This window comes from Falco punctatus (assembly GCF_963210335.1).
Source record: "Falco punctatus genome assembly, chromosome: 1".
Taxonomy (NCBI): Eukaryota; Metazoa; Chordata; class Aves; order Falconiformes; family Falconidae; genus Falco; species Falco punctatus.
This window is the reverse complement of record NC_137580.1, coordinates 115,175,753-115,191,396: the sequence shown is the minus strand read 5'-3', so window position 1 is coordinate 115,191,396 and position 15,644 is coordinate 115,175,753. Positions and strand designations below refer to the sequence as shown.

At 37.7% G+C, this 15,644-nt stretch overlaps 1 protein-coding gene across 3 annotated transcripts in view; it reads left to right on the top strand.

Moving 5' to 3' along the window:
* The window catches only part of B3GNTL1 (UDP-GlcNAc:betaGal beta-1,3-N-acetylglucosaminyltransferase like 1), a 141,487-nt gene that overhangs the window by 97,055 nt on the left and 28,788 nt on the right, over positions 1–15,644 (top strand). For 2 of the 3 annotated variants that reach the window (XM_080398300.1, XM_080398301.1), the window contains exons 7-8: positions 4,360–4,455; positions 14,109–14,233. In XM_080398300.1, the coding sequence (XP_080254426.1) occupies positions 4,360–4,455; positions 14,109–14,233 (221 nt within the window). The remainder of the gene's footprint in view (positions 1–4,359; positions 4,456–14,108; positions 14,234–15,644) is intronic. The other variant, XM_080398302.1, reaches the window with a different exon arrangement.

Sequence of the window (15,644 nt, the reverse complement as noted above, 5' to 3'; positions counted from 1 at the left end):
GGAAAGCAATTTGGGCCCTTGATTAAATCTTTTGTTTTTGTGAACTGCCTGGTTTCCTCTCTGTGTTCTGCATGACATACTGTGATAAGGTTGTTTCACCATCTGCATGTATTCTTTTGGCACACTGCTGTTAGATTTTGATTTGCTGCTTCAGGAAATAGAACTTTCCTTGAAGAGTTACTATAAACACATGAACGCCTTTCTCAGTGTTGGAACTTGCATTTCATACTGAACGCTGACATGATCTGAAGTGAGCATCAGTGGGGACCAGGATTACATGTGCTGCTGACAGCTTTGAAACACAACAAATGAAAGTCACTTTATCAACTCTTTATATTCTTTAGATTTATTTTCAGAGAGTCTCTGTAATAGTTGAATGTAATTTGATAGCCAAACAGTTAGCAAGAACAAACCGGTTTCAATTACTTGCTACTTGGTCCTTGGAATAAAACCAGATGACCATAAAAGTTCAAAATAATTTAGTGAATATAGTGCTGAAATAGCAGCCTGTCTCCATCCCCTGGGAACTGATGAAGATGGATTCCAGTTTGGTTATGACAACACTCTGTTCTTCAGGAATTCTAAATCTGAACAGATTTATACCTGCATCTACAAGCTCTGTGGTTGGTTTTTAACAGGTTGGTTTCATTCAACTAATTAGATTTAGATAATCTGTACGGCATACAGTGTGCTGTATTAATAACAACTGTTATTAAGCATTAATCTTCCAATACAGCTGTGTGTGAAAGGTTCACAGGTCCAGCCTGCTTTCCAATTCACTGAATTAATTCCTCACGGAGGACTGAAAACCCACTGAGGTTCCAAGGTGAGACAGGACATTTATTGGGCAGAACTGGAGAATATTTCCAAGAAAACTAAACAGCAGTTACAGAGCTGCATCATAATTCAAATTCTGCATTTGATTGATTTTTCAGATTAAGGCTAGCACGTCCTCTTTGTTTCTCTGGTTCCAGTCCATGCAATCTGAAAGATTTATGGATAGAATCCTGAGTGTCAATCTCATAAAGTGAGAAGTTGTGGTTTTATCACAGAGTAAACCAATTTGACCATTTTTTAATGCTTTGGCAAGAGTGTATGACAAGAGTAGGCAAAACAAGAAATCCAGAGGAGACTTTCCCATCTGACTAAATCAAGCTGAAATCTAGAATTTCTAAACTGTAGAAGGTTGAGGTTATTTTTTTTTTTTCCTCTTGAGGATGAAATTTCAAAAGCTCTTAAAGGTAGTTGTCAAAAGTTTGGCAGATGCTGCAGTGTTTCAGTAGAGTTGTTAGGAGTTCAGTGGTTTTCCTGAGCCAGTTCTCCCATCAGTGGAAGTGTTTGGGCAGAGGGTGCCGGTTCAGATTCCAGCTGGACCGATGAACTGTGGGCAAGAACCAAGAAGGGAGGTCTTGTTTGCTTCTCCGAAGCTTGTTCCTTCCCTCTCCAGTGTGTCAGCGGTACTGCTAGTCTGACCCCACAGTGAACCGATTCAAACTAAGGCTATAGAAAATTAACCCTAAAAAAAAAAGTACAATAATAGGTTTCTTACTGATGCAGTGCTCTGATCTCGCTGGCTGGGGGTCATGTGGGTGCCGATGCTTTTGTAAGTGCCTGGGATGAATAGCCAGGGGCAGGATGAGTGGGAGATCTCTTAAATTAATATAGATGTACTGTAAACTAGACTTGATCATATGGGTCCCCCTAGCAGGTTAAAGATTGTTTATGGATTATCTATACTGCTGCTGAAAGGAGCGGTCCTGCTGTTCTCTCTGTGGTACTCTTTTTCCTCCATCCTCCTTAGTGGTAATACCAGTGTTTTTGTGGTTTGTTGGATCGGGGAGCAGATCCAGCTGAAAACCGAGCTGACCACGGCATTTCAGCTTCCCAAACGTTACTGTTAGCATAGCAAGGGACAAGGGAGCATGGATTTGTCCATTGTGGCAGCAGCATGAATTTAAATTTCCTAAAGTTTATTTTGACATCACTTTATAAATATTCATATAGAAACATTTGTTTACAAATTCATTGACTCTTAGCTAGTTTGCTGTTCCAGGGTCAAAGACTTTCTTGAAGGATAAGACCCTGAAATCTCATGTGGCGTCATCAGTCTCAGTTTTGTCTGTCTGATTCCCCTCTAGTGTCTCTTCCGAGATGGACACTGAGCCATAGAGAACTGTTTGATTTAGCAAAGGCATCAGGGTAGGCAGTGTGTGATGGTGTACTGACTGCATCATCATCATCATCATCATGTCATAATCTGTGTTGATATAAGTGACGTTTAAATGTTTTTTTGTTCTCGGTGTTTCAATTTTGTTCTATTTGGTTTCACTTAAGTATATATGTCAATGGAACACAGATTAAGATTTTTGGGATGTATGCTCTTTGCACATGAGCAAGACTAATTACATTGAGCTATGTCTTTAAGATAAAGTGCATTTACATTCTCTAATAATCCCGGCAGCACTGAGGAAATGGCATTGTAGCCTCTCCAAACACATTTTACGTATACCAATAGGCTCAAGACTTTCTTTTGAAGATTTTCTTTCATTCAGAAATTCGATTCAATGCAAGGCATTCTAGCCTAGCTTTTCTCCCTACTGCTGTTTTCTTTTAGGATTACTGTTTGGTCATTGTTTGGTTCAGGCCATATTCAATTGCCCCTGTAATTAGTGTGGAGCTAATAACCATGTACTGAGTAATCATGTCTGCTCTGATTTTCTGGGATTGTTTTGACTCATTCAGCTCCCACTGACTTTTGGGGGGAGTTTTTGACATTTAGCACTTCTGAAGCTAGTGTTTGTCAGTTATGAAGGAGCTGATAATGTGTTAAGCTGTAGCCGTTAAATGATGGGCTTAATCTGACTAAATATGACTGCCTAAAATTTAAGTGTCTGTATCAAGATGAGTCACCCTAGGACCCCTTTACGGACAGTGGAGTTCTATCGTTCTGTTTCTGGAGTTAGCATGCAGCGTGCCTCACCCTAAAGTGGATGCCTGTGTTTGGTCAGATGGTTCATGCCATAAGAAAAGTGGGAGCAGATCACCTGTTGAATTTTGATTACATTTCTAATCTAATTTATTTGGAAAGTTGGTTTAAGTGTCTGTATAGAACTTAGCATGTAGAATTTGGGTTTTAAATCTGTGTTTATCTGTGGAAATGGAAATTGCCAGGCAAGAAGAGTTTAAGGAGCTCCATCCCAGGCTGAAATCAAGAGCAGCACCTTTAAAATGTAAATGCTTAGGTGCACGTGACAAAATTTACATTCATGCACGGATGTTTAAAAATGTCAGCTACACAGGAATATTAATGTTACCACTGTAGCATGCTATGAAGTCATCTGCTCACAAGATCAGCATTTTCATTCATGTTTGACGACTGGCAGTAATTGTGAGGTTTCTTTCTTTGGCCTGCGTAAACCAGGCTGTGCTCTTTATTTTCTGTGTCGTTCTGGGAAGCAGGAATAGTTTCCTGTCTTAACTTTGCACATTCTGTTTGACAAGTTCAGTCTCTTGTTTGTCTGGATACTTCATCTTGTAATAAAAGAAAGAGCCAGTTTACCTTCAGTAATCCAGATTCTGGTTTATTTCACAGTTGTGTTTACAACAAGTTTGTTTAAAGCTGCAAAGACCGATTTGTATAGTTCTTGGCTGTCACTAGTCAAGAGGATGAAATTAATAGCCACTCCCTTTTCGGTCCCTAAAGCATTTTGTTTTCAGCAACCTTTTAAGGTAGGTACTACTGGGTAGCAAATCCGTAGTGCTCTGGTCATATTTAAAATAAATTGCATCTTACTTGTCCAAGCTTGGTTAAGATTTAAGTGTCTTTGGTGAAATAAAAGATTAATGAAAGTTCCTACTTAATATATGTATAAGGAATATAAAATGGAAAATCAACACACAACAATTGTAGGGTTAATTTTAAGAACTTTAATTTTTAAAGTTTCGTCTCAATTCATTCACTTCAATATCAACATTACCAGTATTAACAGAAGTGTCATTTCCAGTATACTTCTCTAAATTTGAAATAAAGTTTGAAGTAACCTACAGGTGTTGCAACTTATGATAGAAGAGAAGGTTATGGAATATGAAGCTGGAAGGAGATTAATCTGTTGGGTTGTGACATCTCAAAGTTGCTGGTATACACCGCAGTTTAAACACTAAGTACAAGCTAAATTTTAAGTACTTGGCGTTTTTCAGTGCTTAAAATTGCTGAAGGTTAAGTATAGGCGTAAGTATTTGCAGTATTTCAGGTGAATGTGTAACGTCTACTTCATTCCTCACAGGCGCTGGTTTTAATTCATTCTATGGTTTTAAAACATTCTGTTAATTAAGACTAGTTTTTTTTCACCTTTTTCCTAGGTTTTTACCTCCCATGGACCTACTGTGATCATGCCAACCTGGTTCTGTTCTCGAGAATGGTTTTTTCACGTTGGAAAATTTGATGAGGGTGGAAAGGTGAGTGCTATGGAAGATATGGATGATAGGTAGTCCAGGAAGCATCTCTTTGTTTAACAGCCTCTGAAAGCCCTAAACCTATTACTAAGAAACAGTAGACAAAGGGATGTGGATAAAAACTGAGGTCTAAAAATATCTGGGTCATACTGTATACCTGGTTTTTTTTGGGGTGGCGTGTGTTTCTTTTAAAAACAGTCGTTAACCAAGTACAGTTGTTTTAGGGTAAGTGGTGATTTAAGGACATAACTGAGATGGGCTTTGTAGATACATCTAACAGATTTTTTAGATATGTCAGCATACCTGGAAAAATTAAAGAAGAATTTAGACATTCAAGCTCCTCTTCAGTCACTGAAATAGATGCAGCAGATCTGAAAGCTAAACAAAGGTCAGCTCATAGATTCATTATAAACCATCTCTGAATGGTAAGGTAGATTTGGTGAAAGAGTTTGGAAGGGAAGAAGGGTGAGGATGGCAGAGATTCTCTGAAGGTGAACAATTTATATCCCTAAGGTGAAGAAAGGTGGGAGGAGGGGAGGTCACAGTGTGCCATCAAACTACTATCATTAAATCTCATTTATCAACTTGTCTTGTGTCTACCTGTCAATGTTAGTTCTCAGGCTTGTCCTTGGAAGACTTTAAGTAGCTTTTCTGCAAGGATCAGGACTAAGAGGTTACAAATTACAGAGGTAGATAGATATAAGTATAAAAAATGACTGTTATCTGAGAAGCATTCCTCCACTGACAGTTCGGTGTTCTTTTTCTTTATACATTTCCTGTTTCAGTTTGATTTGGTTGCTTTAGGCTCATCAGAATGTTTATGGAATAAAATCCAGGGATGTCTGTTGGCAGTATTTATTGTGGTAGTACTAGAAATATGTTGGCAAATAGATCTAATTCAGACACATTTGGATCCGTTCTGTGTGGTTTGGACCTGAGAGGTTTTGCTTCCAGCAATTTTGGTGAGAGTTTAGGGCTAGAATGGGTGGTTCTGAATTTTTTTTGGAAAGCCTTCATTTAATAGTACTCCAAAGAAAAATCTGCTCAGCGTATTTCCTAATTTATTATTTAAACTACAACACATTATGATTCTTATTCTTTTTATAGCCTCTAAATGGAGCCCTCCTGTGCCATGCAGTGTGTGTATATATACATACTAGCATACACATGTATGTGTCCTGAGTGAGCAGCTGTGTGGTTGCTGGATGGGGTTAAACCATGACAGTATGTATGAGGATACACAAATATTATTCTTTGGGCTGCCAAAAAAATTAGAATTTAAGGAGATGGTGGACAGAGAACAGAATTGTTTAGAGTGGTGAAAAGATTTGCCCTTAATTACATGGCGGGTGAGCAGAAGAGCTGGGAATGGTGCCTGGCTCCCAATGCAGTCTACATTCGCTGACCCGTGCTCTTGATTTCTCTTTTATTATTATTCCTTATCATTGTATTTTCACTCTCTGAAGAACCATCTGACTTAACTTCTCGAGCATTGTTAGTAAGCTCAAAAAAGAAAGCAGGCAAGCTAAAACAGAGTAACAACAATAGAACAGCAAGCTTAATGATAAAGTTCAATAGGTTAAGTTAAACAGACTATTGTTCTGTGCTTTTTGCTTGTAGTTTTGGGGGTTTTCCCCTCTTTGTTCTTTTTTTGGTGGGTTGTTTTTTTTTTTTTTTTTGGTTTTGTTTTGCACCCTCTCTATAATTAGAACTATGCCACTGGTTATTCAGATGTAATACGCTGACAGTCTTAATCTTAATGATTTTTCAGGCACAATGCATGGTATGCCCTATTTTTAAAAATTACCAATGATAAGTTAAACTTTTTGTTTGTCCCTATTGTGAAGTGTCCAACACGTCCTGGCCGATACAGAGGATGTTCAAAAAAATACCCTATGAACAAGGGTGATGACAGATCTGAACAAAGCCATAAATACAAAAAAAGTCGTCAAACCTCTGTCCTGTGTGGGTTTAGAGGACAGAAAATCAAGCCCTAAATCTTTCAGCGTTTAGCACTGTAAAGGATTTAGCATTGATCTCATTCATTTTCATTTGAAAATAATTCCTTTGAGGCAAAGAAAGATTTTTCTCTATGTATCAATAGAGCTGTTATAAACTAGTACTGAGTACTTCAGGATCTTATCCACGTGTGTGTATGTTCTGCCTTGACCCCATGATCTGACTATGTTAATCTGATCACTTCTATCTCCATTTTTGGGTTAGTATTTAACAGTACGACCTGTAAGTATCATATTGCTGCAAGTAAACAAAGAAACAGGCCAACAAATCCCCACATTTCAGCCCCCTTTCTCCATTTGCTAAACTATTTCCATGCCAAAAAGCTGCAATCCTCATTTGGAATTAAATCCAAACACCTGTTCTTCATATTTCAGCACTTAGAACAAATGGAGGATAATTCTTCCATGGAAGAAATTGTGATTTGATGTTTATGTTAATAGTATGGATGGACTGATAGAATATAAATATATAAGCTATGATGCAATCTTTATTTTGCATTACAGGTAGGTATGCATATATCTCTCTGTCCATCCAGACATTACGTGAAACTGATTTATTTATTTATTTTTAATATTTACAAAATGTTTTTAGAAATAAAGCCCTTTCTTGTCAAGATCTGTGATTGTTGAAAATGTATTCCTTTTATGTGATCACTGTGGCAACGTCCAAGCAGAACCTTAAATAGTATCTTCATAAATGGTGGCTAAGAACCTGGCAGGTTTGCTTTATGCATTAACTAAAATGGTGGAGGTCATATTTATGCAACCTCTGATATATGACAATTAAAGTAGAAGTACTTAAAAGTAGTTGATTTTAGGAAGCTCTAATGGTGTGCTGAGAATAAGATTATAGGCTTGTGGGCCTTGCTATTGTATTAAGTAACATTTTAAATATTATCCAGTGCTAGGACAGTCACATGAACCAGATTTCTGACTTAATTTTTAGGAAACTAAAGGGAAATAATCTTCCTGTTATCCAACTGATTTGAATAAAGAGTGTAGTACTTCCTTAGTGAAAGAAGTAGCAGGAGTTTACCTAACCCTACAGCATCCACACTTGAAAATTAGCGTGTGACGTTATCTGCATGATTGGTTTTGCCTCTATAATTTTGGTGTCTTCTAAAAGCTAGCACCACTGTTTAAAAGTCATAACTGTGTCCAAAAGGGTCACAAAAAGTTATGCTGAGGAAAAATTGTACATGGTCTTGTATAATATGAAAAGCAGATTTGAAGTTGTATCATCTGTTACAGCAGGGAACCTAAGTCATGCGCAGTGGTAGACGTGGTGTCTGTTACTAGCTAAGCAAAGTTACTACTTCATATGTTTGATAGTGCACTTCAATGTGCATACAAACCCAACATTTTGCAATTGTATCTAACAGACCTTGTGTACTTCTACAAAAATGTATTCTTCAGATGGACAACATATTTTTCTTGCTTTGAATGTCCAAATGGAGATCACAGGGAAGGCACATTTGTCTCCTTTGGCGTGCTGTCCTTTTGTTCTAGTCACTTGTGTGTCATGGCACTAAATAAAACAACCTGGCTTGTTTCTTTAGATAAGTGCTCGAAGAAATCTTGAGTACAATTAAAAACTGTATAAATGAACACTGCTAACCTCCAGACTTCACTCCAACAAATGTGGCAGATAATACAGTCTTGGCTTTATTCAAGCGCTATTATCCTTGACATCACAACTGTAATACGCCACACTTGTTTTTCTCTAGAGTTTTACCACAACTTGGTCCCAAACTTCCTGTCACCTCTGTATTTAACCTTCCTTTTAAAGTGTATGTAAACTAGAAAATGGAGTGACAGCCTTAAAGTTCTAAACTAATCTCAAAATGTAAACAGAGGGAAGTTATTCTTAATGAGCCCCAGATGGAATAGCACATTATAAGCCACTGGCCTTTCTGAATACAAAGTGTGGCTCTGGACAAGGTGTCTGTAGCTCAGTTTTGATCTATTTTTGTGATAAAAGGTCACAGAAAACATGAATAGAGGAGGTGTCAAAATATCCTTTGGTGCACAGGAGACTGTAGCACATGCTGCAAAGCTCTAAGATAACTTTGTAGGCTATGAAGTGCTAACTAATGCGTTTTTCCATTAGTCTCTGCCAGAGTACACAAATGTCATTCCCTCCAGAAAGGCAGGCAGTTACAGTAACATCTGAAAGCTAAAAGGCTAAGTAGGAATTTGGGGTTTTGGAACATGAATTAAAATACGGTCAGTCTGTCAAATAACCTATCAAGGTGCTCTGGGGAAAAATCTGGATAAAACACAGGCACTAATGTTTTTGTCTTGATATAGTTAAGGCTGAACAGAGATCAGTATTTGATCTAAAAGGCAAAGAAAAAGTGGTGGAGCCAATGATTAATTACACTCTATAAGCTATTTGGAAAGTGACCCCGTACCCCGTGTCTAATGACCTTTTTTGCTAGTCTGTTATTAAATGTCATTTAGAATTTACCACCTCCCATCCATTTGACTTCCCCATCATCTTTGTTTAACTGAACTTCTCTGTGCCAATACATTTGGATGAATGCAATCTTTTAGAATTTCCTCTAACCTGTTATTGCCCAAACAATGAAGTAAATGTTACAGGCTTTGGGTCTTATAATCCAGGCAAAATTATGTAAAGACATGATTTGGATGGGAGCCAAAAAAATAAAGTGACAGATCTGCAGAAAGAGAGACTTAAGAATATCTTGGATAATCCTGAAGAGAAGCTAAGAGAAGCTATTAATAGCTATTTAAATATGGAGTTAGCTTGTGGTTAGTCTGCTTGCATACCTCTGATGACTATCCTAAAGGAAGTTAAACTAGGTAATATTTTCTATTAACAACACTTTCTCCTTGAAGTAAGTCATTTGAATAGGAAGTTGTTCATTGCAAAAGAAGAACACAATTGGCGTTGAATACAAAACTCTTCTTTAGGGAAAGACCAAAGGATGGATAATTCTTGATAAATTACTTTAGTTCCTAATATTTTCACCTTTACCTTTAAATTGGAGAAGAGCTGTAATTTCATATGTAGCGGTTTCCAGCAGTGTAGGAGCTGTTCCCCGCTAGCAGCACACTTTGAGCAGCGTTTGTGGGCGAGTAAGTTTAACGCCTGGCAGAAGAGCATTTGTTCCTGAGGCAGAACTTCCTTTAACATAGGGTGTCTTGAGTGTTCACTTCCATGCAACCAACCCGTCTGTATGTGTTATTTCTGTAAGTCAAAGATTTAGCTCAAGACTTTGAGGAAATGCTGTTGGACAGCTGTGGGCATGTGTTTTTGGTTTTTTTTTTTTAAAAAAAAAAAGTACTTTGATTTTTTTACTCTGCATCTCTGCTTTTTTGCTAAATGGTGTTGAGTTTATAAAATTTTTTTCCTCTTTAATCTTAGGTGTTGTAATATACGCCATTTGATGTGCTTTTGTGCAGCTCTAGTGTAATATTAATGCTGAAATGTTTTTCTTTTTTTAATGAGTGTTCTAAAATGTGCAGTATGAAATGTGTTACTTTAAAAAATAGCAATGAAACAAACTCTTTCCAAAGTCCTGTAAGAAACAGGTTAGTATGGAATCAAAAGTTACTTCCTTTTTGATTCATTCCTTCCATTCGTCAATATTAGGCTCCTCTGAGGAATTAAAGCAATTTAGCTTATTCTGTCCAGCAGTTACCCTGATGTTGCTCTCTGGCTTCCAAAAAGCATACCAAGTTATAGCCAAATATTCCTTGATGCCTCTGATCAAAAGGAAGGGCTAAGCTTTCCCAAACCTAAAGTTTTTTTTTCATGTGTGGATAGACTTACTCCCTTTTCTTGTTTGTCATCACTTTTTGTTATAAATGCATGTATTCTTGGAATATAAACCATTTGGTGTTAGATTTCCCATGTTCACTAGTTAGACTGCTCTGCGTGGGCTAAATCCCCACTGGGTTTGCTCACAAGGATCTGCTGCCTCAAAGCGCCTGTCAGCTGGAAGAGTGTGGTGGATGTATGGATGTATGTCCAGTATGACAGAGAGGGCTGAATAGAGGGAAAAAAGAGATGGATGAGGAAGTTGGGACGGATTGATTCTGCCACAGAATTAGCCTCCTGTATCAGGTTCAGCAGTAAAAGGCAGGTCTTAATGTTGTGTTTATGCCTGTACAACCTAATGTCAGTTCTCTCCAAGTGGCCAAAATAAAAAAAAAAAAAGACTTCTGTCAGCCTGAAGTTCTGCAGTAGTTAACTGTTGGTTGGTCATCCCATGGCTACAACATGATCTCTCACCAGGTGTTACTATTTACAGCATTGCACAGAGGGTCACTCTTTCATTAAAAGTCCTCAAAAAATTGCCGATCAGTAACTTCATCTCTACTGCCGCTCCTCACCGTTACTGATAGTGGAGCTGCAAAAATTGTAGCCAGAATTGCTGGTAGTAGTGGTAGGTGGCTTGCATCTCCTTGCCAAATACATATGTTGAGGACAGTGTAGTTGGAGTACTGTTTCATGCACAGTGATCTGCTAGGAGTAAGAAACAGTGAGCAACGAGAAGATGACAGCAGAAGAATCATGGAATATTTAGTCTGGTCTCTGAACGAGGAATTGCTGTAATTAAAGTTAAGTTCTGTTTGATATCCCATTGTGCAGAAACAGTCCTCTCATCTGTACAGCCAACCGTCAGCAAAGCAAGTGGTGTCTGCCCAAAATACTGGGTAAACACAAATCCTTCAGCTGTTTAGTAGTAACATGTTAAAGTAAATGATGATCTTGCATATGGCTAGTGCGTGCTGGTTAGAACAGAGCAGGTGGAGGCTGTTTTTCACTAGGAGTTGTAACCAGTAGCTGATGAGCACAACCTTGAGTTAGAGCAGTGAGTTTCTTCCTTAGTGTAGCAGAACACATAGGGTTGGGGTTTGCCTATAATGTGGAAAATTCTGCATATAGTCCAGTAACATGTCAACTGTGCAATTTAATCGGATTTATTAATGCTGAAAACTATTTATGTCATAGCCTATTGCTGAAATGCTGGATTGTTAATTGATACTTTTAGCTATGGTTATTAATTTTCCAGAAATACATCAAAATATCCCTTCAGTGGTTAAACAGCTTTTTCTTTGAACATTGTGGTGTTTGACAAAGATTCCTGGTGTTTAAAATGCCATCTGGATCCCATAATACATCTCAGTTGAGAAGAAACTCTTGTGCTGCAACAAGCTTACATGTCGAGAGCCATAGGAAGTCCCGTCCCTGCAGGATCTGGAACAGTCGGCATCTTCCCTCCCCTGAAAAATGCCTGGCAGCACTGCTCTGTGTGAGGTGAGAGGACACTGCTGCACAGAGCAGGCACCTGCTTGTCCCGGGGGGCCACCTGGTTGCAAAGTGCTCCTCCAAGTTACAGTAAAACACGAGAGCGCTCTGAACCCGACAGCATTTGGAAAGATATTTTTACTTTTGCAGTAACTCTCTTTTTTTATTATACATATTAACTGGTATCTTGAATAATGTAAATGCTTATCCAAAATAAAATGAATTGCAGATACATATGTGATGTAATCATGTATCTGAATCAAAATATGACTATTGCAGTAAGCCAGCGTGCGACAAAACGTGTGCCCTGCCTGGCAGAGTCTAGTGTGTGACTGGAGAAGAGAAAAGGTTTAAACTTTGCTGCTGACTCTCAGTATCTCCATCAAAGTCCAGAGTCAGAAGACAACAGAAAGGGCTGCAAGACAAATGGAAAGAATTTGAGTCTGTGTTTTTCTTATGTTCTTGTTGACTGTGGTTGCTGTCTGCTCATCCACCTTCCCCCAGATTTCTTTTGTGACTTTCAAAGTAGGTTTATATAAAGCATGAATTGTATGAGGTTTTCTAAAAGTTTTCTTCTGCCTGGCAGCTCTTAAACTAGAAGACAGACAAGTTCCTACGCAGACAAACAAGAGCTACAGATAACTGCCTGCGCAGGCGGTCAGACCAGGGTCCGTTTTCATCAGTCTGGGAGTGCAGGTCAATTTGGTGTCTTAAATCAGTCTAATCATATAGTGAAGTCCGGAGCTGCAGAGTACAGACCTTGATTTGGTTCTTATTTCTCCTAACAACATAATCTAGTTCACTAGATTCACGTAATTCACTAGATTCACATTAATCTGGTGAAAAATCAAAATTCAGATTCTGAATATCATATGTTCAAATGACTGTGTTGGATTTGTTTTCCAGGGTTCCAAGCTTGCTTTGCCTCATTCCTTTTCCTCCCCTCGCACCCCCTCAGCGGCTCAGGCCAGTGGGTGTGAGGACAGGCACTGAACTGTGCGGCTCTTGTAACTAGAAGGCCAGAAGAAACCACAGAGAGATTTTGTGTTCAGCACTTTAATTAGAGAATTTCCTTTTCTTAATTGTGGAAGAAATTCACAAGCTGTGGTAATCAGGAAAAAAAGTTGTGGGTTTTTTTTTTTTCCCTTTTAAACTTTGGCTCTTACTATATTTCTGTGTTAAAATAGAATGCCTAAAGTTGAGGTTGAGGTTTACGCCCATTATTTATATATTTGATATTGCCTAAGAAAGAAATGTATTTCAGTATCTTTCCCTTCTTTTGCTTTCCTCCTCAACTTTATCATCTTATCTTTCATCTATGCTGCATTTAAATATTTTATTTGGCCCACCTGGTTTTATATATCAAAGATTTTTAGCCTGATAAAAAAACATGTGACCTTTTCAGCACTGGGTTGGAGGAAAGAAAAATCTGTATTTAAACATAGAAAAATTAAATGTTCTAGCCATATTTCAAGAAGTTGCATCATTGCAAAATGTAAATAGATGCTAATTTTTTAGCTTTGGTATAGTGCTGTATCTTTAAAGGTGAGTTTATGCTTTCATATGCTATGACATGTAATCGAATGGTATGTGCCATGAGATTGCCCTTCTGACACCGTATCTCTGGCATGAATATTTTCTGCTTTTTTAGGTGGGTAGTATCACATATGATCATGGAATCGCTGATATTTCTTAGAGCCTGATAGAACCACAATTCTAGGAGTTTATTTTTCTGCAGTGTTTCAACAGTATTGCTTGCAATCCCATTAGTAAGAATGTACTGTGGAAGTAAGTTGCAAGAAAAAAGTTTTGTTTTCAGATGTTGCTGAGGTTGCTTTTATTAAGGGTGATTTTTTTTAAGATCTTTTATTATGGGGCCTGATTCACCTTTTCTGAGTAGAGAGCAGTAAACGTATTCGTATGGCAACCAAAGAAAGAGTGACAATTCTAGTAAAACGAAAAAACACTCTTCTGAATGTACTGCTCCGTTTCTGAAAGCTGTTTGGTTACTTCAGGCCTCTTGAACTGTTCAGCAGCTGGGTTCCCCTCTTTTGGGACTAACCTGTACCAAGCTTTACATTCCTGTCAAAATGAGATCGTGTTTATTTTTCCACCTCTGTCCTTGTGGTCAGCTGTACTTCAGTTTTAAATAGCACTGCTTGCTTTTTCAGTAGCTGTATCTTTTCTATTAGATATGTTTATTCAATGACCCATTAGATTATTTCTGTATGTCTTCTTGAAGTTATATGAATAAAATGATGATAAACCTTCTTCATTTGGCCAAAAAAAAAATGTGTCTTCAGATGTAACTGTGAATACTGTCACTTCCTGGTTTGAAATAACTGCTTCTCTTCCAGGGTGTTCCAGAAGATTTGTTGTTTTTTTATAAGCACATCCAAAAGGGCGGTGAAGTCTTTCGAGTAAACCATTGCCTCCTGCTGTACCGTTACCATCCACAGGCTGCAACTCATTCCATCCTAGAGTAAGTTGCATTTTTTGGTAGAAATTATTAATTAGCTTTATCTTAGATAACTGGCAGCAAAGATGCTTAATGTCTTCAATACATCACACAGCGAGATAATTACCTGGTTGTATTTCATTATTTGTTTTAAAGAAAAGCTATAAAGCAACCCTAACAGAATATGTTATCATATTTATGTTAACAGAAAAGTATCCTCTTTTGATGGTGGAAGGTTAGTTTTCTGTTTGTTCTTTCTATCATTTGCTTTGATAATGCTGGGATTGAAATTGTGACTTGAAACCGTTGGTTCGGGTGCTGTTGGCCAGCCGCGGTCAGCGTACCTGTGCTAGCCACGTAGCAAGGCGGGGATGGGGTGAGGGCACTTCCACATTGGAAAATATTCTAAGAAATCGTTCTGTCTTTGCAGCTGTTTTTGAAACAATTTCACAATAGGTATTGTAAAAGCAATGAAGTATTTTGGGGGCTGTATTCCAGCAGTACTGTTGTCTCAAATTCCAGTTACCATTCCTTCAGCTGGGAATCATGTGAGACTGTAATCTGCCTGAATAACCTCTCTGGTTATCTAAAGCATCTGAGTTTCTTACCCTCAAAGCAGATTAAGAATACTTCGTATGATTATGTATGTCATCTGCTGAACATGGCAAAAGCAAGCGGTGAAGCAATAACTTCTTCAATACTTTGAACACAATTGCAAGAATGTGTTTGAAATATATCCTGGTGGTGACATTTTATTGGGGTTTTCAGTTAGGATTTTTAATATGTGAGGTTTTGGTTGTCATGTTTTTTGCCATGTGAACAATGTAAATTTAATGTAAAAAAATATTTTTAATTTTAAAGCTTAATTTTAAAATTAATTGTCTCAATTTTTAGAAAGTAAACAGAAACTTATAACACCAACACCAACTTGCTCTTTAAAAAAATAAGAAACCTAAACCTTTCATCTGATAATGTGCTGCATTTCCATATATTATTTACCTATTTTAAAAGGTCTAAATCAGATAATTAGGTTTGAAAAATACCTGAGGATGTTTAGTAATTATCTCAGGTGCTTCTTTGTAAGTTGTTGCTTACTGCTTTTACGGTGCTGGTCTACCCTTAAAGAAAATGTTAAATTGCTGATTGCTCTATCCGTTCATTTTACCCATCAAAGGTGTTTTTCATGATTAGAAGTCCTGCAAGCCGAGCCAAAGTAGTTTCTCTCTTTATGCATTAACATTAATAAAAAATTATATGAGTTTTACTGTCCTTTAGGAGTCCCGCAGTGGCAAATAAGTAAAATGTTTTCTTACTGATTGATGATATAAATACACTTTTCAGTCAGTTCTATTTGTATGGCTTTGTAGAACTGACTCTTAAAACAAAACATTTTTGTGTGCATTTTAGTTGTCTATCACCAAATTAACGTATTGTT